This window comes from Planococcus citri, chromosome 1, assembly GCF_950023065.1.
Source record: "Planococcus citri chromosome 1, ihPlaCitr1.1, whole genome shotgun sequence".
Classification (NCBI taxonomy): Eukaryota; Metazoa; Arthropoda; class Insecta; order Hemiptera; family Pseudococcidae; genus Planococcus; species Planococcus citri.
In genome coordinates this window covers 65,803,760-65,827,884 of record NC_088677.1, presented here as the reverse complement: position 1 = coordinate 65,827,884, position 24,125 = coordinate 65,803,760, and the positions used below count along the sequence as shown (strand labels likewise).

At 34.6% G+C, this 24,125-nt stretch overlaps 2 protein-coding genes across 7 annotated transcripts in view; one reads left to right on the top strand and one right to left on the bottom strand.

Annotated features, from left to right (window-relative positions):
• usp (ultraspiracle) overlaps positions 1-24,125 on the top strand; it is a 94,833-nt gene that overhangs the window by 55,797 nt on the left and 14,911 nt on the right. For 5 of the 6 annotated variants that reach the window (XM_065347185.1, XM_065347186.1, XM_065347183.1 and 2 more), the window contains exon 2: positions 23,936-24,077. In XM_065347185.1, the coding sequence (XP_065203257.1) occupies positions 23,936-24,077 (142 nt within the window). Of the gene's footprint in view, positions 1-23,602; positions 23,753-23,935; positions 24,078-24,125 lie in introns of those variants that run through there. The other variant, XM_065347187.1, reaches the window with a different exon arrangement.
• On the bottom strand, positions 12,001-14,420 carry LOC135833395 (sarcoplasmic reticulum histidine-rich calcium-binding protein-like). Its single transcript, XM_065347180.1, has one exon. The coding sequence runs from the start codon at positions 14,369-14,371 to the stop codon at positions 13,082-13,084; it is 1,290 nt and encodes a 429-aa protein (XP_065203252.1). The 5' UTR covers positions 14,372-14,420; the 3' UTR covers positions 12,001-13,081.

Genomic DNA, 24,125 nt, shown 5'->3' with positions numbered 1-24,125 from the left:
TCTATGTATATTTTAGACCTCTCAAATAGGTATATTATTGGTGGTGGTTTCAAGTCATTCCGAAGATTTCTGCGAATTTTTGGATTTTCAATTCTTGAAAATCCCATAATAATTATAAAGAACGTAATAACGATGGTCAGCATTTCACTGAAAGAAACTAGGATCAACCGTTCTCATGGCTCTTTCGATTTTTTTAGGCATAATTTTTCATAAATCCGCCTGTTCAGATCCATCCTCAATTTTAGCGGAACGTCATTACGATAAGCTCAAATCAGAAGTTCAACGCATTTTGAAGAAAGAAGATTACCTACTATTTTAAAAAATCTAAAAATGAAGACTATTTTTGCTGGTAACTAGTGTTCATGGTTGTAGGAATATTTCCAGTGTAGGTACTGACAATTTCAGGGTAACCATTGTATTCACGTCGTTTTTTTCCCCGTTCCATTTCATAAATATAGTAAACTTCGCTTAATGTTATAACGTTTGTCCCAGCCCATTTTAATAACATTAAGCGACTTATAACATAAACCGATTGAAATGTAATGGGATATAAAAGATCGGGACCAGACGATTTTAATAACATAAAGCGATTTATAACACATTAACCGTTATAATAATAAGCGAAGAGTTATCGTTATCAAAGTTACCACGATTGGAATTAACAAACATGCGTAATGCCACTTGATGTCTTCAATTCTTCATCTGGAAAAAAATATAGTTTTTATATAAGGAGGACAATCAATTTCAGCTAAAAAAAAATAGATTCAATGTTTTGAAAATTTGTCGAAAATACACTTTTAAATTTGATGTTGATGTTGAGTATAAGTATCGAATGAGAGATTACTTATGTACTTTAATAAAACCAAAAAACCAACCGTCGGTTTGATCTGTAGGCTAAGTCTCCTGTTCCGGTCAGAATCCTTCATTTCAAAAATAAAATGGATTTGAATAGGTAAAAAAAAAAAGATTAAGCAGGTTTGTAGATGCTGAATTTCATTTCGGAATATTTTATGGGAGTGTTTTTGGAAAATTTAAAATTCCGAAAATTTGCTGCTACCTTCTGAATTGAATCGTAGCCATAACCAATCGATCAATTTTTGACCATAAATTCGAGCAAATTTTGATTTCTTCAAGAAGAGGAATTTGGCAAATTCAATTTTTTGAAAATTTGTCAAAAATTCACTTTTAAATTCGATTTTAATGTTGAGTATAAGTATGGAATGAGAGATTACTTACTTCAATAAAACCAAAAAACCAACCGTTGTTTTTGACTTAGTTTTCCTGCATCTGTCAGAATCTTTCATTTCAAAAATAAAATGGATTTGAATACGTGAAAAAAATTGAAAATTATGTTCAAATTGATTGAAAAGGTCACGAGAACGTTTAGAACAGTTTGTCGATGCTAAATTTCATTTTGGAATATTTTATGGGAGTTTTTTTGGAAAATTTAAAACTCCAAAAATTCGCTGCCACTTTCTGAATTGAATTGTAACTGTAACCATTCGACAGTTTTTGAGCATAAATTTGTTCATATTTTTTGATTTCTTCAAAAGGAATTTGGCAAATTCAATATTTTGAAAATTTGTTGAAAATACACTTTTAAATTCGATGTTGATGTTGAGTATAAGTATCGAATGAGAGATTACTTACTTACTTTAACAAAACCAACCGTTCATTTGATTTGACGTTGTTCCGTTTACTTATGTCAGAATAATCCTTCATCTCAAAAATAAAATGGATTTGAATAGGTGGAAAAAAAAAAAAAAATTGAAAATTATGTTTAAGGATCACGAAAACGATTAAAACTGGTTTGTCGATGCTGAATTTCATTTCTGAATATTTTATGAGAATTTTTTGGAAAATTTTAAATTCCAAAAATTCACTGGTGCCTTCTGAATTGAATCGTAACCGTGTAACCGATCGATCAGTTTTTGACCATAAATTTGAGCAGATTTTGATTTCTTCAAGAGGAATTCGGCAAATTCAATTTTTTTTGAAAATTTGTCAAAAATTCACTTTTAAATTCGATATTGATGTTCAGTATAAGTATCGAATGAGAGATTACTTACTTGAATAAAACCAAAAAAACAACCGTTGGTCGTTTTTTTTCTGTCAGAGTCAGAATCCTTCATTTCGAAAATGAAATGGATTTGAATAGGTAAAAAAAAAAAATTGTAAATTATGTTCAAATTGATTGAAAAGGTCACGAGAACGATGAAAACAGGTTTTTCGATGCTGAATTTCATTTCGAAATCTTTTATGGGAATTTTTGGAAAATTTAAAACTCCAAAAATTTGCTGCTACCTTCTGAATTGAATCGTTACTTACCGTATTAATCAATCGATCTGTTTTTGATCATAAATTTGAGCTGATATCTTCAAAAGGAATTTGGCAAATTCAATTTTTTGAAAATTTGTCAAAAATTTACTTTTAAATTCGATGGTGATGTTCAGTATAAGTATCGAATGAGAGATTACTTACTTGAATAAAACCAAAAAACCAACCGTTTGTTCGTAATTTCTTCACTGTGGCAGAATCCTTAATTTCAAAAATTAAAAATGAAATTGATTTGAATAGGTAAAAAAAAAAATTGTAAATTATGTTCAAATTGATTGAAAAGGTCACGAGAAGCAGCTCCAAGTTTTGACTTTCCCGTCTCGTCTGTCTCCTTCCAGCATTGAAAAAATTGACCAAATCTAGTGGCTGAAATTTGGCATGTATTGCAAGTGCAGAAAGAAGTCTGCAAGTGTTTCTTTGAAGACGTAGTGTTTCCACCTTCTCGTTACTTCAGAATGTTCTCCGAAGTCCATGAATCAAAAACTCCTACCAGAAGTATATTCTCTTTTACTGCTGACCCATTAGTCGAATCTTGATACGAGTTAATACATATGTTACAAGTGCATCGTATATTGTATCATTAACCATAAAATTGAGGCCACTAGAATCAAATCTCTACTTCTCCATTTTTGAACTTTTTGAGAAAAATGCAAAAAACCTCCCTAGCATTTATCGTAACATAAAATACCGAGGTAATATGTCTAATATTTTTGTACCAACAAGACGATAGTGACCCACATGTTTGTTTTACCCTACGCGTTGCCGTAAGAGTTCCTGGGCAGTTTGAAGTTAGGAGAAGTTAAGTTTTGTCTCCAACCGTACACTTTTTACATCGTTTTAGGGTACTTAATCAAACATTTTTCTAGTAATATGGTGCTAAAAGTTGAAGAAAGCTTGGAAAGTTTGAGAAATTAAAATAATATTGCATTTTTGACCATTCATTTGGAAATTGAAATTATTTTCCTTTTTTTTCAAAGTAAAAAAAAATAATTTTTGTTAATAAAAATGAAAGGTGTTTTTTGGGGGAAGGGTCCTCACTTGATGAATTTATTCAATTTCAAGCCTAATTTCAAGGCATAACACTAGTGTTTCATTCGAAATCCGCCAGGTTCGTTTGAAAACTCGACTTCTCCATTAAAAAAGTAGAGTTTTGATTCTAACCCCTAACTTTACACGCTGTTTTACCATACTTCCTTGACCAAAATTCAAATGTTGACATTTTCATCAGATGCGGGACATGTTGTAGTATACCAAACCATGCTTAACTCATTTTTGAAAAAAAGTGGAGAAGTAGGCATTTGATTCTATAGGCCTCAATATGGGCGGTCGCCGCAGCCACGTGCTCAAAATGGCTTTTACCGCAGGCACGATTTATCGAACGTGGTTTTTGCCAACACCGCACCGCGCCCGCACAATTTCACGAAACCTGTTACAATTTTTAATTACACGCTGCTCGTGTCATTTTCGGACACGATAGTGAAAAAAAAAATTACGAGGCGTGATTTACATACGTCGAAAAATTACTCAGCGACTGTTATCTGCCTACTTGTGTAGTGGTAGTCGATTGATGTATTATTGCGATAAAGTACGAGAAAATTTACGTATAAATTGTCTGAAATTTATGAACCGGGTTGGACGAATGACGATGCGTTTGCGCGGTACGCACATGTTACGACGCCATTAGAGGCTATTTTGACAAAATTTATGGCTTGTTGAACGAGTGTCACAGTGGGAAGTTTTTTTTTTTTGGAGTAGTTACGAGTATTTTTGTGCTCGACAATAAAGAAATACGAAGATAATACCTGTTACCTATAGACCTGTATGTCTATGTAAGTACAATGAATTAAAGTCTATAGCTGGTTAGCTATTTAGCTACGTACTACTAGGTTTAAGCAATCGCGGCGGCCGCCGATTTGACCAAAGGTCAGATTGAAATACTCTGGTAAGCCGTTGATATGTGACTAATAATTCGAAATTACATTACATAGTATATTTGGCGCGATAACTCCCAGTGATAAACATGTTCGTAAGTTCGTTCGGGTTATTGTATGTACACATAAATACTCACTCGCTCATACATACTAGAGTCGAATTGGAGAATTTTTTATCCTGATAAGCTATTAAAATCAAGGTCGTCGTATTCGACGAACAAATTAATCCGGACAATCGCCTTGAGAATATTTAACGCAATACCATTCCGTATACATTGTATATCTCGCGAATTTTTTTTATGATAATACCGTGCGATCTTTTTTTTATACTTCATTGTGTGTGTTTTTGAGCTTGGGATCACGCTGGAAGAGAATCTGGATAGAATAAGGTGTTTATTGTGAGATATCCTTTGGGGTCTCGGGTTATCCTGATTATGAAAATTACATATTTTCGGTCTCCTGACGTAGACTGTATGGTCGAATTCGAATCACCATGTGCCTTGAGAATATTTAACGCAATACCATTCCGTATGCATTGTATATTTTGCGAATTTTCAATAAGTTTTGTTGTCGGTGATCTTATTTTATATTTCATTGTGTGTATGTTTTTGAGCTTTTGGGACTACGCTGAAAAGAAATCTGGATGGAATAAGGTGTTGAAGAATTCATTGTGAGATATCCTTTGGGGTCTCGGGTAACCCTGATGTTGCAAAAGGTGGAAATTTTACCCAAAACTCCTTTTGGAAAATATACGTAGGTCTGCAAGAAACTTTGCGAGCCTTTTTTTTCAAGATACTAAACTGAAAAAAATGCTTGCCGAAAAAATTTAGGCTTAAGGAAGAAAGTGTTCGATGATTGACCTAATAACTATGTAGTACATAAAATATTCTTTCATTTCTGCAAGAATGGTTTTCATTTCCTCTTCTTTTCCCCTCAACATAAAAATGACCTTCAATCAGAAAATTAGAGGAATCAAAAAAGAAAACTTACCAACTTAAGGGGGGGGGGAAATTTTGTTTGATATGGTTAATCAATCTTGATGCACGAAAATTATGATCATGCAAATTGAGTCCAACTCGAATGATTTGTCTGAATTTTAAGACACTAAATTTCACTCGAATTTTTCCCTAATGAGAGAGGTAGGTATAGGTAATACATAGGTGTGTCAACTGGAAAAAAAATTAATTTTTGAATAGGAAAAAGCGAAATCAAAAGAGCATGCTGAAATACATCATTATCCAAAATTTTAGGATCTAAAACCCTTCTTTTGATTTTTGGAAAATTTTTAAAAATTCGGGTTGAGCCAAAGATGAAAAAAAATCAATATTTTACCCAATCGTTCTCAAAATCGGAAATTTCGTATGTACCTTATTTTCAACATCCCGAATCAATCGGAAACGGTTTCGAGCCCGTTTTGAGCACTTGTAAAGCTTCAGTCAGTTTTTTAAAAATTGAAATTTTCGTAAAATTTTACCCAATGAAGGTGAAAAGCTAAAATGTACTTGATGACCCAATTTCAACATTCCGATTCTGAGTTGATTGGAAACGGCTTTAGTACGGTTTGGAGCCTCTAGCTTGTATATTTTGTGAATTCCATTTACTTACCTAAAAAAAAAAAATCATGAAAAAATATGTCAAAATTAAGTTCAGCTCCTGTAAACCGGTTCAGTGCGTGTTGGTGATCTATGTTACTTGACCAGTTACACATCAATTTTTAAAATTTGGGCTCAAAACCACGTATTTTTCAAATTTTAATCACGAGATCGCTGGAGAAATATACGTTTCCGAATTGGTAGAAACCGATTTTGGAAAAATAATTACTGTGTAATCGATCGAGCGAGTCGCTAAAAAGCACCAATCGCATTCATACATGCTTAATTGCTTAAAGTAACTTAGACGCTTTTAATGGCACTGCTCAAAAATCTGGCATCTTCGAAATATGGCTGAAGGCTCAAGAACGGCTTTGAAACCACCTACAATCAACTCAGCATGTTGAAATTGGAGCATTGAATAAATTTTAGCTTTTCAAATTTCATTTAGGTAAAATTTTAGCTTCCAAGGCGAATTTGATTGAGTTTTGTTTTTTTTCCTATTTTTGGCCTAGTGTTGTCTGATTTAATAATTTTTTTGCCAGTTAAGGTAGTCCTTTGTTAGGGGTTTTTGAGGTGCTGGAAAATTTCAGAATCTGTTGAAGACTGTAGAACAGTTTGAAATTTTTACCAACCTGACCACTCAGTTAACCAGAAACGGTGTAGTGGGGCACTTAATTACCAGTTTTTGTTGTTTTACTTTTTGATCAGGATCAAAAGATAAGAATCAAAACCTTTGAAATTTGATAAATTTTTATGAATACTTCTTCTGAGGGTTACATTTTGTGAGCTTTTACTTTTAGAAAGAAAAGAGTACCTAATTTCATTTCAAAAAAAAAAGTTGAAATTACTTATAGTTCAATTTTTGGAATTCTTTTATTGCAGGGCTGGAAAAAAATCAAACTTATTTCATTAAATTAAGTATACAATGAAAAATAGCGTGTAAAATTTGCATTGCAGTTTGTAAAAAAAAAAAACTCGTAAGACGAAAGAAAAGAACTTGAAAGCAATCAATGAGCATTTAGCAAAATAAAAGCAACAACTCTCTTGTAATCCGTTGGTAATATTGCAGGTAGCTAGGTTTAGTTATGTACCTACTTACTATCATGAACAATAATTAATAAAAATTATGATTCGTTTCAGTAACCATAAAACTTAAAATTCATACAAGGTGAGCATCTGAAGAATTCGCTTATTAATTTTGAAAAGTTCATCAGAAATGAGAGATGAGATGATGATTTATTACTTGGATCAGTCCTTTTGGACTATGCACAAAATATATAGGTACCTACTTTACAGGTCTTGTGGTAGCTTAGGTCTAAGTCTCTCCGCAGTTGACACATTTAGGGTTTTCTTGGGTTCGACATTCAGAGGTTAGATGTTCGCCGGCACATTTAACACAACCAGTTTTCAGTCAACAGAAATTTATCGCTGGCACTGGATGATTTTCCTTGATCTTCCGTGTTCCTCAATCTGAACTATTTGCATGAAAAACATAACGGATAACAAAGACTTTCTCTCCAATTTCATTATTTTCAACAAGCATTGAACAGACTGGAATTGGGAGATTCCTTTTATACAGTTTAGAGATTTTGATAACAGGCAGGTCTTTCCGCAGTTCAGTTATGAGTTAATTTTCAGTAATAGATATAGGAATGTCCTTGATAACAACAGTGATTCTTTCTTCGCGATCTTTAGGTAAAAGTTATGTGTGGTATTTCGTTTTGTTGTTGTCGTAAATCTTTGTGAAATTTCTAAAGTCATCGACATCAGTGAGAAGAACTTTGAGCAATTTCCCAAGAATTTTGGTGTTGTATGGCTTTTTAACCACTTTGTTGATTTCTTTATAGAATGATTGGAGGAATTTTAGGTGATTTGTTTGTTTCTGGTGGTTCCTCTTTTTCACCATCAGTATTTGCATCCACTAGAGGTTCTAAACGATTTTTCTTGAAAAGCATTGCTAGGCATTAGCTCCAATCTCATAGGTTGTGTTGACACGACGGCAGTCAAACGCGAACTGAGAAATGAGAAAATGTTTGGATCATTCAAATTGTGTTCCTAACCCATAGTGGGTAAGTGGGCGAACAATAAAATGTTAATGAGGGCAAATCGTGCATATTCAGAATCGAAGGGGCAAATTTGATTCAAAATTTTCAAATTTGGGGTACCCTAAATTTTGAACGTTTTAAAATTATGTTTGCTTCTTCAATTTTGAAGATAAGAAATCAGTCGTGATAACATTTTTTTCATTAGTTTACTCAAATAAGTGCTATGGGTTAGTGAAATCATTTAAATGATCCAACTATTGTTTTTATTTCCGGAGAATCTGTCAAAATTGGCGAATTCTAGTCCAAAAAATGTAACTTCGACGATTCGCAGGTTGTAAGAAAATGTTTGAATTGTTTGAATGCAGCCTCCAACCCATAGTACATACTCCGATAGACAAGCAAAAAATGTCATAATTATTCACCTTCAAAATTCCAGGGGCAAACGCTGTTTGAAAATTTTGAATTTTCAAACTTTGGGGCACACAAAATTTGGAAGTTTTGAATCAGGTTTGCCCCTTCAATTTTGAACAGGCATTTCGTTACTACAACATTTTTTTTTCATCCTCTGGAGTACTGTAGATTACGGGCATCATTTTGAATGATCTAAACATTTTCTTATCTGTGAATAATTTTCAAAATTTGCCAGTCCCCAGTTTTGCGGAGCCTGAGCACATTACTCCTTCAATTTCACAAAATAGGCAACCAGCCATAATGACGTTTTTTGTTCGTATGTACTATCGGCAGTTGAATTTTGGCAAACGATTCGTGGAACACCCTGTTGTGTATTTAGTCTGGCTGAAAGATGCGAAAACACGAGCAACCTGTGCTCAACATTGTGCATCGATTCCGTCGTAAATTTCGCGTTCGCGCGCCAAAAAATGATAGATTATCGAACCGCCGACCCCCTCAGTCGATCGCCGAGAAAATTTTATTCTTTTCGATGATTTATGACGTCGTGTCGACTCGGCTGCTGCGTTCAAACACCGATATGTAGCTTATAAATTTCGCTCTTGCGCCTACGCAAAATCGCGCAATATGTGGTCTTATAGACTCTCTCAGAGCTTGGTGTTTTTTCTGCGTCTCAATTATGTGTCTCGGGTGCGGGAGGAGGACAGCTCAATACGAGTATATAAGGAGGCGAGAGGAAAAATAAACGCGATTACTTGCGAAGATACGTAAGCAGCACGAATAAAAAAGAACGAACGAATCGGCGAACGAGAAAAGCAAAGCAGAGGGATTCGTGTGTACTTAAAAACTTATAGTATGTGTACGGAATTTATTGTGGGACAATTTGCGCGCTCGCTTGGTCCGTGCACTGTGCAGCGGGGTAAAAGACCGACATTGAGAATTGCCAAGTGTTTTTCATACGCTATAAACTTATATAAGACCGACGTCTGCCCTGCCGTCGCTTGCCCCTGTCTGCAATATTCCTATCGTATCCATCGGCAGAGTGTGTGCCACCAGTGTTCGCCTTCGCGAGCTTTGCTGTTTCGCACGCGCGTTCTCCGCGGCCGTTGCCATTGCCGTTGCCGTATACGCCACAACACAACGGCCGACCCGGATCAATAACCTATTCCTTGCGAAAATTTTCAACGCGTGTGTATGTCTGACTCGAGAGGAAATTGTACCACAGGGTCTGTTAGCATCGTCTACAATGACGACCGACGACGACGACGTCGAGTTTCTGTTTAAATTACGAGTACTATTCCACGAGTGGAAAACTTCTCGGTGTTGAGAGTTTTCTTTTCGGTTATGCTAACAATAACGAAAGAAACGTTACCGAACTGGCTACTATTGGTCGTTGGTGAAATAATTTCGGGAAATTCCCAACGTCGTCGCCGGCTGTAAAACGAGCTTTGTTTACTTTTCAGCTTGATGTACGATGGTTTCTTATAAGATTCGAGTTTTACTGATGGATGTGTGTTTTTTTGGCAGGGGTAAGAAAGGGATGTTTGTTTAGAAGATAGCACCAGAGATGTATTTATTCAAACTTCACGCTAGGTAGACGTGGTGGAGTCAGAAATGATTTTAAGGGCATGTAAGTTTTGAAAGGACGCTCAAGAGCCGCGCGAGGGCTTTTTGAGTGTAGAAAGAGGCAGTTGTATGAATACCTACGGTGTAGAACCGACATTGAAGGCCAAGAGCGAGATCGATATCGTGATTTACAAATGACGAAAAACAAATATTTATAAATTAAAATCTTCAAGTTCTTTAAGCCCTTTCAGAGAAAATACCTCCAAAAAGACTCTGCAGACTGGTGTTGAAAATTTGAGTCACTTTGCGTTTGAGTTGGTTTGATGTGAATTGAGTGATCGTATGACACGTTTGAATGTAGCTGAACAATACGAAAAATGACATTACAAGAAAGAAAAATTACCTGAAATTCATACATTAAATGTTTCTTCCTTTTCATATTTGGCATGGGATGCATGGTACTACCTCTTAGGTATTTGTTGATCATTGTTCGTCGCTTCAATAACGACATGGTAATCCAAGTGCAATACTTATTGTATTTCCATAAAAAGTCTTTCCATTAATAGCAGTTTTCAAAGTGCATTTTGCAGGGGCAATGGCCTGATGGGAGTGCTCAAAGTTTTGAAAAAAACAGGAATATCATAAAGTTCGAGCGAGGTCAACTTGAAAACTATAAATCTACTTAATTTGGAACTCTTGTCGGTTTGTTGGTTCATGTACGCGAGCTTTTTGGAGATGTGTCGAAAATCAGTGTTGCTATATTTTTAGGGCCTAAAAATTAGCCGGAAAAGTTGAAAAATTATATTTCTCCATCGCTTCCAAGCTTGAAAATTTTGAAAAAATGACCTCAAATACAACTTTCTATGCTGAATAACGTTGGTATCGAAAAGTTGGAGTGACGTATTTTCGTATTCTCGATTTAGAAATCTCGAAGATTACGAGAAAATTGAATTTTATTTTCTTTGAAGATTTAAATTGCATAAATTGACTCATTTTAATCGATTTCACCCCGCATTCGAAGGAAAAGTTCTTATTTTTTCATCATTTTTTGAATATCGTGTGAAATCTAAACGTCCTGAGCATTAATTGAAAACAAAGTTTTTTATTTGGCCCAAAATCGATGAAATTGAGTTAATTTGCGCAATTTTGACCTTTTAAGAAAATAAATTGCATTTTTTTGTAATTTTTCAAATCGAGAATATGTAAGTAAAAAAGTTGACTCAATTTTTTGATATTATGGTAATCAGGATAAAAAGTCGCAGGTACCTACTTATAATTTATTGATCATTTTTGAGCATGGACGCAATGGGAAAATACATGATCATTTTTTAATTTTTCCGGCTGATTTTTGGGGCTTGAGAAGTGACAACACTGGGTTTCCCCACATCACCTGAAACCGCTTCCATGGATCCACAAACTGGAAAAAGTTTCTTTGTAGGTATTATTTGTTGTTTTCGAGTTAATCTCGCCTGAACTTTACGATATCCTTATTTTCCTTAAACCTTTGAGCACGTCTATCTTCTCTGCAAATTCTCTTTGTATGCTTCGTAGGTATGCCATTTGTAATTTGGTTGGCAACTTCTTATATTATTTTAATTTCCAAGCTTTGTACGACTAATGTGCCTTGAATCAACATCTCAAGCTAAGATGAAGCAGGAGGCAGATTTTGAACTCGGTTGCTTAAATTCATGAATTGTGGCTCTTGTGAAGTAAATACCAGTGGCTCAAAAATTGCACAAGAAGATGAAAAAAATTAATTAGCAATTATTGATGTAGAAAACGTTGTTTTTGATCATATTTTTACTACGTTTTATTTTGTAGTCCACAGCCTTAGTAACACTGCAGTGTGTTCAGTTTTTTTGTGCGATTAGTGCAAAATGTTTTGAATGAATTTAAAGTGATCATGGTGTAGCTAAGTGAGATAAATTACTAATTAAAAAAAAGAAGCCTTACCTTCGTCTCTTCCAACATTTTTACAATTTAACTGCCGGTCTTGAAATTTTCAACTCAAAATTTTTGAAGAATGAAATATACAGGCAAATAAAAGTATTTTTATTCAGACAACAGCATTGACAATATTCTTATTACGAGTAGTTATACTTAATCAAAAATTTTCAACTTATCAGTTATTATTATACTATAGTACAACGTTTTTCAAGCATACTCCACTTTTTAACTATAATTGATCAAGAATTCAAGATCTATTTTTTCGGTGATTTCAGATTCATGGAATAAAAGCATTTTAAAGTCCAGTCTCTCATTCATCATCGTGCTCCTAAATGGATTTCTAATAATTTTTAATGAGGTGAAATTCCTTAGATTTACAATTTTACGTGTATGCCCAAGCATAACAAGGGCGCAAAATTATTAGGAAAATTTTCTGAATTTCTCCAGTTGACAAACTATTCATGCTGGAATTCAAGTTGAAATTTTCAAAATTTTCATTTTTTAAAAATTGGGACCTTTTTGTTAACCGACGATTGAGAATCACTAATTTGCTACCTTTTTCTATTTTCCAGACACTTAAGGGGATCTCTCCTTGCTCACCATTTGGAAAGCCCTAGAATCTTGAAATTGTAAAAAAAACCTACCTCACACCATTATTACCCAATATTTTTAGGTACGTTTTATAGTCGCGTATCTATCTTTTACTTGAAACGTTGTGAAATAATTTTAATCAATCGAATTTATGTGGTCAAGAAATAATATTCACATGAAAAGCCCACTTCTGCTCATACGAGTAAGACAAGTTGAAAAATTCCAGTATACCACTCTTTTGATTATTGTCTTATTCGTGGTGCTTCTGTTGCCAAGATAGGTGGGTAAAAAGTAAAATTCCAATTTCGTGACTGATTCTAGCATTACTAACGAGTATGCTGACTGCTGAGACACCTTCACATTGGAATAATCATTTACAACAACATCCCTCTGTGAGAATACAAATCTAAACCTAGTAAATGGTTAAATACAATCATTGTTTTTACTCATTTTAGAATCCAAGAGTCGATTTGTGGGAGGGGGAAGGGGCAAGAAAATCCCTCTCACTGGGAAAAACATCTTGTACATATAAAAAAATGTAGGTAGGAAAAAAGGTACTTAAGAGACCTACTGAGATGAGAAGGCGAAAATAATACACGAGGTAAAAAACACTTTACTGAATAAAGTGTGACTAGATAAAGAAGTTATTTTGATACGATGGAGCTTAGAAGAATCCATGATCAGAATATCCTCCGCCATGCGAACCTCCTTCGGCATGACCATGTTTCTCACCTTCTTTATAGCCGCCTTTCTTACCATATTCAGATTTCTTATTATGATGGGCTTCTTGGCCGGCTTCTTTCTTATGGCCCTCAGCTTCTTCAAAGTGATGGCCTTTATTCTGAATACCTTTCTTTTCTCCATGGCCTTCGTGGTAGCCAGAGTCGACATGATTCTTCTTGGCTGAACCTCCTTTTTCTTTATGGTGTTTTTCTTGTTCGTGGGCATGTTCTTCGTGCTCGTCTCCGTTGTGAGCTTCGTCATAGAACACTTCGTCCTTTTTGTATTCGTCTTTATGGTGCACGTTGTGGAAACCTTTTTTCTTATGGCCTTTTTTATGGCCTCCCTTTTTCGTGACTGAGACACCTTTTGTACCATCAGCGCCTTTGTATTCTTTGATTTCTTCTTTTTCCTGCTCCAGATGGCCTTTCTTTTCGCCTTCTTTTTCACTGACAATTGCTTTTTTCTCTTCTTTACCCTGTTTGGCGTCTTCGGCTTTGTCGTATCCTTCTTCTTTTTTATATCCTTCTTGGGCTTTTTTAGCTGCTTCGGCTTTGTGGGCTTCGACGTATTTTTTACCACCTTCTTTGTCGAAATGTTTTTCTTTATCGTACCCTTCTTCGAACCCGTCACCTATGCTACCACTCAATAAGGATCCTTCTTTGTTCAAATCACCGTCACTGAGGATGGATTTTTTGCTAGAACCAGCCCCTTGAAGAGGTGGGCTTCCTTCGACTATTTCGTTGATACTTTTAGGAGAGGATTTTCTAGTAGAGGAGGACTTTTGAGGAGATGATTTAGTTTTAGATGGTCGACTCACTTGCTCGGAAGATACAGATTTGTAATCACTGCTCTTTGGGCTGCTGTTAATGCTGCTAAAACTAGAGCTGTCGTCATCGTCATTGAATTGGAATTTCCTTCTACTAGCTGGGCGCCCACTGTGGCCACTGACTGGCTTATGTTCGGTGTTTTGTCCGGCAGGTTCGTATTCACTTTTAGAATACTCGACTCGATTTGGTCCGGTAGCTCCGCCGGATGTCTCAACGATACTGTAACTACTGTAAACAGCCTGATTTCTCGGATCCAGCTGATCTAGCTCGATCACACTGGCAACTGCGGTTAGATCTTGGGGTTTATTTTGTAATTCTGAACGTGGAATTGTAGCACAGTCAACTTTGGCGAAAAACGCGATCACCACGATACAAGAAACCGAAACCAAACCGATTCGAGACATGTTAGTGAACACTGAAATACGGCAGTGATCGCGGATCTTTACGCTGAACCGGTAAACGTCGTCTACAATACGCGAATCAACTGTCAGTGATTTGAGATATCTGGTCGATTATATAGTTTGTAGGTTCATTAGCTCGCGATCGGAAGTGATGAAAGATACGTTATTAGGGAAGGAGGTAAGGACAATCGTATACACCTCATATCTGTGAACATTAGTAGTACACCAAATTAACATATTTGTTTTCAAGCACCGCTAAAATTCGACTCGTTAATACGTTATTAAAGGTAAAATGCTCGCGTTGATTAAGCGTATAATCGTTCCAGTCTAAACTAATTGAAACAGGTATTTAGCGCATGGTCTTTTCTTGCCCGAACCAACCGTGACTAAAAAGCGTTTACGGTTCACCTACACATATGCATGCTATATCTCGCGAGTACATGGACTGCGACACCCCCCCCCCCAGTTTTCTAATTCATTTTTTTTGGAAAATTTGAAAATTTTGCTTAAGATATTCGTTCTCACAAAGTAAGCTATCGTAACTGTGAAAAAATTTCAAACAGGGCGAAGAAAAATCAAAAAAGCATCCTAAAAAATACCTTCAAGTAAAATTTTAAAAACTGAATCTAATTTTTCAATTTTTAACGAATTTTTGAAAAGTCAAACTTGCACTACTTTACATGAAAATAACTCGTAATTTGATACAATTGACATACAGTGTTGAGATTGAAATAAATTGACTTTCTGAACGGATCGGTGGCGGTTTCGAGTAGTTCTTTTATCTCACCTAATTTCGGAACATTCAGTTTTGGAAAAAAATCTCACCAAAAAGTTACAAAATAAAATTTACCATCAGTAAACCGAAATCAACTGGTACTGTGTGCTGTTTGTTCGATTCAACATTAAATCATCAAAGTTAATTTCTGTCAGTTCAATTCGTAAATTTCCCTCGAGTGATCATTTTTGAACGAATGAACGCAAGGATTTGTTGGAAGCCCCAAAACAACTCGAAATCACTCCCTTCTCCAATTTGGAAGGGTCGAAATTGGAGTACAGACCTAATATTAGATTTCTGCCTCGTTTTTACTTCACGAAAAACAGGCTAAATGTTCAAAAATTTGAAAAAGAAATCCTGAAATTTGGCCTTATGATGCGCTCCTCTTTCAATTTTTTTCTGTTCCATCTAAAAAATCCCAATGCCTGGGAAACTTCTCTCATTAGTTGATTAGAAAACATGAAAAAAATTGCGCTGAAAAATCGTTAGAAAATCGATGAAAAAAATGGCTTAAAAAATTAGTGAACATTTGGAACAATATTAGCCTATACTTACTGGGAAATTAGTGATGAATCATTAGAAAAGTGATGAAAAAGATTACTTACTACGGACGGTAAAATTTCTAGAACGTTATCTATTGGAATAAAATGAAAAATTGTGGTTCCAGGAAAATTCTTGACGCAAAATTCATTTCTAGGAAAATTTTTCACTGAACAAACCTGAAAGGAAAGAGCGTTGCTTCTGAAGTGCATTTTTCTATTTTTGACAAATTTGTAAAAACCGTATTTTAGGCCCAAAATAATTGACAATCAAAATCACCCAATTGACCTAAAAAATTGAAAGAATAACTGTACCGAATTTTAGATCATTGAGAGTTGAAAATATCCACTAAATTCTACCCAATGAAGTTGGAACGCTAAAATTCAGCTTATATACGTATTTCAACCGCTCTTTTCAATGCTTCGTCGAAGAGCACCTTGATATCAGAAAGGATGAGATTAAATTGGAATAATGAAAAGTGTGTTTAAGGCATTACCTAGGTATATTTTTTCCAAAAACTGTGTTAAAAAAATGTCCGAAAAATGCACACAATTAAACCAATACCTACAGTGAACTTCAAAGATTGATGTGAAATATTTTCACGTTGCAATTTTCTTTTACATATTTTTCGAGATTTTTGGGAATTTTTTTAAATGCAAATTAGGTCCTTGAAAATATTTTTGATTCTCTTTGCGAATGTCAAAATTTGGTCTTGAAAGATGATTTTATGGTTTAAGTAAAACCAAAAGCGACGCTTCTTTCGAAAATTTTAAAATGTGATGTGCGAATCAATTTTTTGATGATGTTTTATTCCACGCACTCTAATGAAGAAATTAGTGAAATTGAGTAAAGCTCCCTGTTAACGTATAGTTCTGCATTTTTCTTTTCTATATAACTTCCTCGTGGAAAAAAATCAGGCCACCACATCTGTCAATTCTTGCCAAAAGATCAATTTCGAAAATTTAGAAATAGTGATACTGATAATTTATTTTCCAGATGAAGGTAATCTACTCGTACTGTTAATTATTTGTCCGACATCGGATGAACTTGTAATTTCATTCTGTTTATCGTTCATTATATGATTATCGTTCGCAAGAGTTATACATACATTGATAGGTATTGGAAATATTATGAACGGTTTTTAAATGGAGCTTGTTATCTCGGATATGAGCATTTAACATTAATTATGTATCGAAATGTGTTAATTACCCGCAATTTACCGCCATACGGGGATGAGGTATCGATAATTTGCGTATTTCTTATCGATCATTAATACAGTTTGGCTGCGTTTTTATTACAGCGAAACTATCTCAACGAACGAATTATTGTATTGATAAGGTTTACATTTCGGGTGTTCTATAAATTCAAATTAATCGTATGTCTTGACCATTGTTGAAATTTTTGAATTTTTTATTGATAATGAGGGCATTTATCGCAAGTAATAAGAAACAAAACAAGTTGATCTAATTGAAGTAATGTTTCTGATATTTTAGAGGGATCATAATTCGAACCAGTTTTTTTTTCCAAATCATGTTTGGATTTTCCTGAAAAAAGTTTGGTGACTTTTTTTGAACCAAAAGTTTGATTGTCGTAAGTTTTATCAAGTACCTACTTACTTGTTTCTAGGAAAAAAATAAGATATTATGATATTAATTTTGAATTTGTGATAGGTGATGAAATAACAACCTTAAGGATGTGGTTAACGTTGATATCTTGATACAATACTTCCAATCCTTTTTACTATACGAATCAGAGAATAATAGTAATTACACCGGTTATGGGCAATGTGGATGTAAATAGTCACCTATCAGCACACTTCGAATTGATTTGACATAAATGAATACTCACAGAACAATTATACGAAAATCGCGCGTATTCAACGAATAAAAACACAAAATCAACACGAATATGAAATAAAAATGTTCAAGGAGAACGGTTAAAATGATTTTACGCGTTTACGTATGAGTATGTGCCTACTCAATTCAATCGTTGGTCACATGCTAAAACGTGTATCAAATCTCCCCTAGCCCAGTGTTGCCCTTATATGTATTATAATTCTATTTCCCCACATAGGCAGAGTGGTCTACTAGTACATGACAAATTAAAAAACGTATTTTCCGCAAACTACGATTTTTTATATTTTCAGATATTACTAAAATATTGAAAATTTGACGTAATGAAAATCAAGAATTGAATTTGTTGAAAGAGCTCATTTGTTTACTGTAACATAAACAGGGCCAATTCTACTACCCCCTGAAAGCAACTGATCATGAAACTTCTGACTGGAACGGAACGGAACGGAACGAAACAAATCAAAATAACTGTACCTAATGGAACAAGAGAAAGAAACGAAACGGAATAAAACGCGTAATTAGGGGACTGGTGTACATAATTACACCCAGAAAATTAGTTTTTCCAGGTTATTCAATGTACATATTCGATGGTGAGGATTTTGAGGACGAACCAAACAAATTAATATAAGCTACAGGACCTCCCCTCAGTTCCCAACATATTGTTTAAATTTTTCTTTGCAGTTCAAAGTCCCTAAAATTGCTATTCAATTAAAGTGGGCGTTATTAGGTGCAGTTACCTTATCTCCATAACCTTTTGAATCTAGATGATACCTTACCACCCTGCACATCAAGGGAATAAGAAAAAATTAATTTCATTTGTTGTACTTGTTAATTTTGAAGACATTCACAAAAAATGTGTACCTACCTTCATAGGTAAATTATAGTGCTTTGTATTCTAAATTAAGGAAGTTGAGGGCATATGGCTACCAAGTGCTGACGTCACCAAGGTCCTTAAAAGGTTTGTTTACATTTGTTGGGAGGGAGGGGGTGAGATAGAAAGTAAAATTTACATATTTTTAAAACTCGAACTTCCTGGTTTTGAATGAAGCGACAAAAAACTGGATTTTCCAGTGTTCATTTCATATTTTATACCCCCAGAAACAGCCTTTTATCATGATTTCATCTGTGAAATGTGTCATTGTGAGGTCGCATTTGCCAGTCCTATAAGATGTTTAATAGGCATAGGCTGGGTCATCATTGACCTTTTTTTGAGGGAAAATTACGGTGGGAATTTAATTTAAAAAATGAGGGAACCTCAAAAGACTGCAGGAAAAATTGTGATTTTAAAATTTATATTGAGAATCAAGAAAAAAGTTTTTTTTTTTGAAATTTTTTTAGTGATAATTGATCTGTGATAAGTAATCAATCGATCATATTATATTCATTTAGAAATAAGAAAACTGTTTTTGATTTTTTTTTTTTACTTTTCCAGGCGGTTGAATGACTTTCAAAAATTACACAATTTTGAATCTAGGTATTTTAAAGTTGTGTAAACTAGATAATCTTTAAAAATGTGATAAAATTTCAAAAACAGTTCTCTTACTTCCAAGTAAATATAATATGTTCAATTATCACAATTTTTTTTGTAAAAACTTGAAACAATTTTCAACATAAATTTTTAAATGTGAAACCCTAGTATGTATACTTAGTAGTTAGTACATGTCACTCTCATCATATTCACAATTTGGTTTGGTGGAAAAGTTTGTTTCTAGTTGATTGAATGCGGTTGTTGTAAGAAAATTCGGCAAATTTGATATTAAAATAAAATTTATTACATTTAAAAATTAAATAAAATAAAAAAATGAAATTATAAAATGATTCAATGAATTAATAAGTCATCTTGAATTAATTAATAGACTGCTTCAATATTTGTGCACATTTTCTAATGAGTGACCCTTGCTTACATTTTGAATGGATTTCTTGAAAAAACCAGATGCACTGTATAAACTCACTTTTTCTAGACTACATTTGGAGAGATCAAGTTGTATGAAAAAATTCTTGATCAGTTCTGGTCCACCCATTTTTGAAGTTTTGTTGAAACAATGCTCCATTCCATTTCCTTCAGCGAACATGGAACCTACTCAGCTCTCATAGATCACAAAACTTTACTATGCAATTATAAATTACTCAAACTTATATCTTACCATATGCAGAAGTTTTTCAGCTTGTCTTCAATGGGTGCCAGGGTCCATTTCTCTACCAAATCTACATGTGCTATGGTACTCAATCAATCATTAGTTGTCTTTTGAATACATTTTAAAATGATCAAAACTTCTGCTTTTGGGTTAAATGCAACAACCATACATAGTATGAATGTGTTATTGTCTTACAGATTGTATTCCACATTTCATGGGATATAGTTATTATAATCGTGCTTGAGTTTTCAAGTAAGGATTTGTTATATTATCATAATTATATAAAGGATTGAAATTGGTCTTGTAGAGCGTCACATTTTCCTTCCTTCAAACCATACAATTCATCCAATTTTTCAAATATTTCATCAGACATTATACCTACAGTGCGTAGTATGCACTACTAGGAACTTTTCCATTCACCACATTTACTGATATAATGATTGAGCTCTGATTTTAAATTCTTCAGCTGATTACTTTATAATCTAAGAAAGCTACTTGATAGTTAGTTTCGCTCTAGGTATTTTTCTTTCTAAACTAGTTAGGGCAACAAGTTTTGGTTATTGGTGATTGCCAAGTTCTAAATCCACAAATTCTTTTGTACAAGAAATGAGCTCAATCTTCAAAAAACAAAGAGTTGATTACATACTACAAACTTACTTTTAATTTAGATGCACTTAAAGCACTATACTTGATTGTAAACTGAAAACATATATGAGTTGTTGGATGAAAAAAGAAAAAAAAAACAAAATTACTTACTTAGGTTTGAGAACTCAAAAACTCCGGTAACTTGAAGCAATGTCTGTTTCCCTTCAACTCCTCATAAGACTCTATGTAAAATTCACTTCTTTATCTCAAAATGAGAAGTCCGAAACCCTTGATAACTCAAAGTAAAATTTGTTGAAAAATACAGAAAAAGCCTCTGTAAGTTGAACATTACCCAAGTTTTGTTTCTACAAACTCAAATTTCTTGTCAAAAAAACTTGTAAATTTGAATCTCATTGATGAAAACCTCTTTTACATACATACACATTATTGGTATCTTCAATGGAATTACACAATCTCATTCCATACTTAGAACATTCATCTAATTCAACTTTGCTAACTCGAAATACATATATCAAAAACAAACCTCAATAACTCGACTCCAATAACTCAAAGTCAACTCCTTCTCCCTTCAGCTTTGAGTTATCACAATTCCTCTGTACTTTCAATTTATGTAGATGCACTTGATGCACTATACTTGATTGTAAACTGAAAATGTAGGTATATATGAGTTGTTGGATGAAAAGAGGGGGAAAAAACAAATTACTTACTTAGGTCAGGTTACATATGTTCAAAAATACATTATAATCAGAAATTCGTAGAAATTATGCAAAAATTCAGTAAATTAGTTGTGTGGGGAGTTTTCTTGCTTTTTTTGAGCATTTGCAGACTCTTTCAGGGTAAAATTTTGATTATTACAGCTAATAATGGTAGCCATGGCTCATTTTTGTAGAATGGTGAAATGTTGACATTGTGTCACCTTTACTTTAAAGCACCAAATAGCTATCTAGATTCTGTAAAAGCAGAGAATAAGAAATAGAAACAGTGTAGAGTTGATTTAGTTACTCTTTTCATCAAAAATCAGCTGTTGTATGGTCTTTATATGAATGTCAAAAATTTCTGATAATAATTATCGGTATGAGATCTTTGATATTTCAACAATATTAATATCCCAAAATATCAATAGTATCCCATCACTACTAAAAACTGGAAGGAGGTTGTTATGTTTTGGAAGTAAGCTCCGCCCACAGTTTTGACATGCGCAGTGTCCGATTTTCGCATTTACTTTAGCGATTCTTGTGGAAAAGATTGCAAGTCAATAGTATCGTGATATCACAATAATAGTGATAGCTTACTTATTTAATGAATCAATTCAATTATCGTGATATTTAATATCGTCGGCATCCCTGGTATGACTACACTGCAGAGTATCTGCAGAGTCAAAGATGGGAAACACAAGGACCAAAGCCATATGTACTCAAAGCAGTGGGGTTTCAGTTTTCACATCATTGTTGCCACTTGCCAGTTGCCAGAAATCAGAATTGCGCCGTCTTAGGACAGAATCCCCATACACCTGTAGATACCACTGGTTTCTAAATATCAGTTCATTGGTCAAAAACTGAAGAAATAATGTTCAGCTGAGAGTGGACATCAGTTTACTTCTAGTTCCCTTTCTTTTTACTGCTGGTTTCTACTTTTTGCCTTCAGCCAAAAAGGCTGTTAGTACATGGGATAACTGAAGAAGAAAAAAAACAGCTCATCATTTTTTTTTTGCACTTATTTCTTGAAACGTTGAAATCCTTGATTAATCGTTAAGTAGTGATTTCTCAGTTGGAATTCTTCTATTTCATTGCCATAATTCCGACGAACGTAACTAGACAACTCCTATGATCTGTTTTCTCCAAGCCTCATGAAGCCCAGAAAAATCGTATGTTTGGTGGATAGGATACACATTTAAAGGACTGGTGAAAGCGAAAATTCAACTGAAAACTGACTTCTTTACCTCGTGTTTTTCAAGTCATTTTTTACAAAGTTTGAATGATGTGCTAAAAAACGTTGTAAAATGTCTCCAAAAACATATGATAAGTAGGTATTTGAAATCGTTTGATGTACATTTTAGTGTTGCCTACCACTTCTCTCCCACCATCCGGAGTCCAGATTCGTTGTAAATCGTATACCTCTGCAGGAATCTACTTTCTTCCTCCTAGTCCTTTTAAAAGCACCATTCAACTCTCGTATTAGTTTTGTGATTTTTGGGAAAAAATGGTGTATTTTCTTACAGGTACCTGTTACCTACAAACGTGAAATATGTACCACATTGAAAGAGAAAAGAGGAATAGAAAGAATGTAAGTTGAAAAATCTACAAAAACCACCGTAGCACACCACAATACCTAATGACCCCATTGTCGTCGCTGTCTCTCGTGCATCGACTCGAGCAAAAGGTCATTTAGTGTTGGATCTTCTAACAATGACTCGGTTAACAAAGATTCAGAAAAAAGGAAACAGAATAATGGCATTTTGAAATCTTCGTTGTTTTTTTGGATGCCTTTACAATACATTTAAACAAGCTACGGCGTCCATGGTCCAGATCGCCAAGATATACCTACGTAGATTTGTAAAAGGAAAGCAAAGAGGGGTGAAGGACGATCACTGCGATAAAAAAGAACAGGTTCCTGGAATTCAAGAAGAGGGATGATGAATGTAAACTATAATACTCCTACGTGGTCCATCCGTTGTAGGTGAAAGAGATAGAAAGATATCTTTCCATAATGACCGAAGGTGTATGCAGGCTGCCAGCATGATGAGATCTAGAGGACAATGACAGCCGCGAGAGAAATTACCCTACCAATACAAACGTCATCACGCGACTAGTATGCGTTGTAATGCGAGTTTCTCTCTTCTACCCTCGTCACTTTAGGTATCACCCTGTTGTGGTATTATGGATTTCTTTTTTCAACCATTCCATTTTACCCTCCTCTGTTGGCCGTTATGTGTGTATAGGTACTTTGGCTCGATATCCCGTTAGCAGGATCGGGATCGGGGTCGCCAGTTCAGTAGTGGTGATCGCGTTGGTGTGTAGACGTTCGTGATACATGACCGGGTTAAGGGTGAAGGTTCTCGAGAGTTGATTTCCGATACGCGATAAAAAAAAAATTATAAACGACGAGCGAGTGAAGTCGACACGAACACGGTGGCGGTGGTTTTAACCTAAATTATACACGTACGTCCGATGTACGACCTGTGTACGAGTCGAAGTGTTTGCTTTGCTGGTGGTAGTGTCGCTGTGGTGTATTTGAAGATACGAGTATTTGTGTGTACGCGACAGCCGTAGGGAAAAAATTGAGAGTGAATTTTTTTGGCACCCGAATGAACAATTTACCAGAGTGAAAAAAAAAATTGTCGATGTGACCTAAATTTTGCTAACGTACGGCGCGGTGTACTAGATTTTATAATAATTTTTTTGTGTGTGCTCGTGTGACCGTAATCTGAAAACTATCCAGATGAGGCGACATACTCCACCTTTGTATAGGATTATGGGTTAGTTTTTTTTTTTTTTTGGCAGGTGGATTTTTTTCGAATATTCAATCTCGATGGATTATTTGACATTTTTTATTTTATGTGTATCTGATATCATTAGTGATTGATTTAATTGTGTGTCTATAAATTAGGTATATTAATACGGTGTTCTAATGTGAGATTTTTTTTCATCTTGTGTTGCAGGATTAAGTAATTTGGACAGCAACGGAATGTCATTATTATCAATGAGTCCGCAATCGCCGATTGATTTGAAACCGGACACTGCCACCTTGCTATCGGCCAATTTAAGTCCACCGAATTCGGTCACAGCTCCTCTCAGTCCTAGGTAAGTGTACAGCTTCAGATTAATGTTCGGTATTATATGTACATTGTA

Excerpts from the sequence above, each read along its gene's own strand:
- LOC135833395 (XM_065347180.1), bottom strand. The coding sequence starts at position 14,371 with ATGTCTCGAATCGGTTTGGTTTCGGTTTCTTGTATCGTGGTGATCGCG.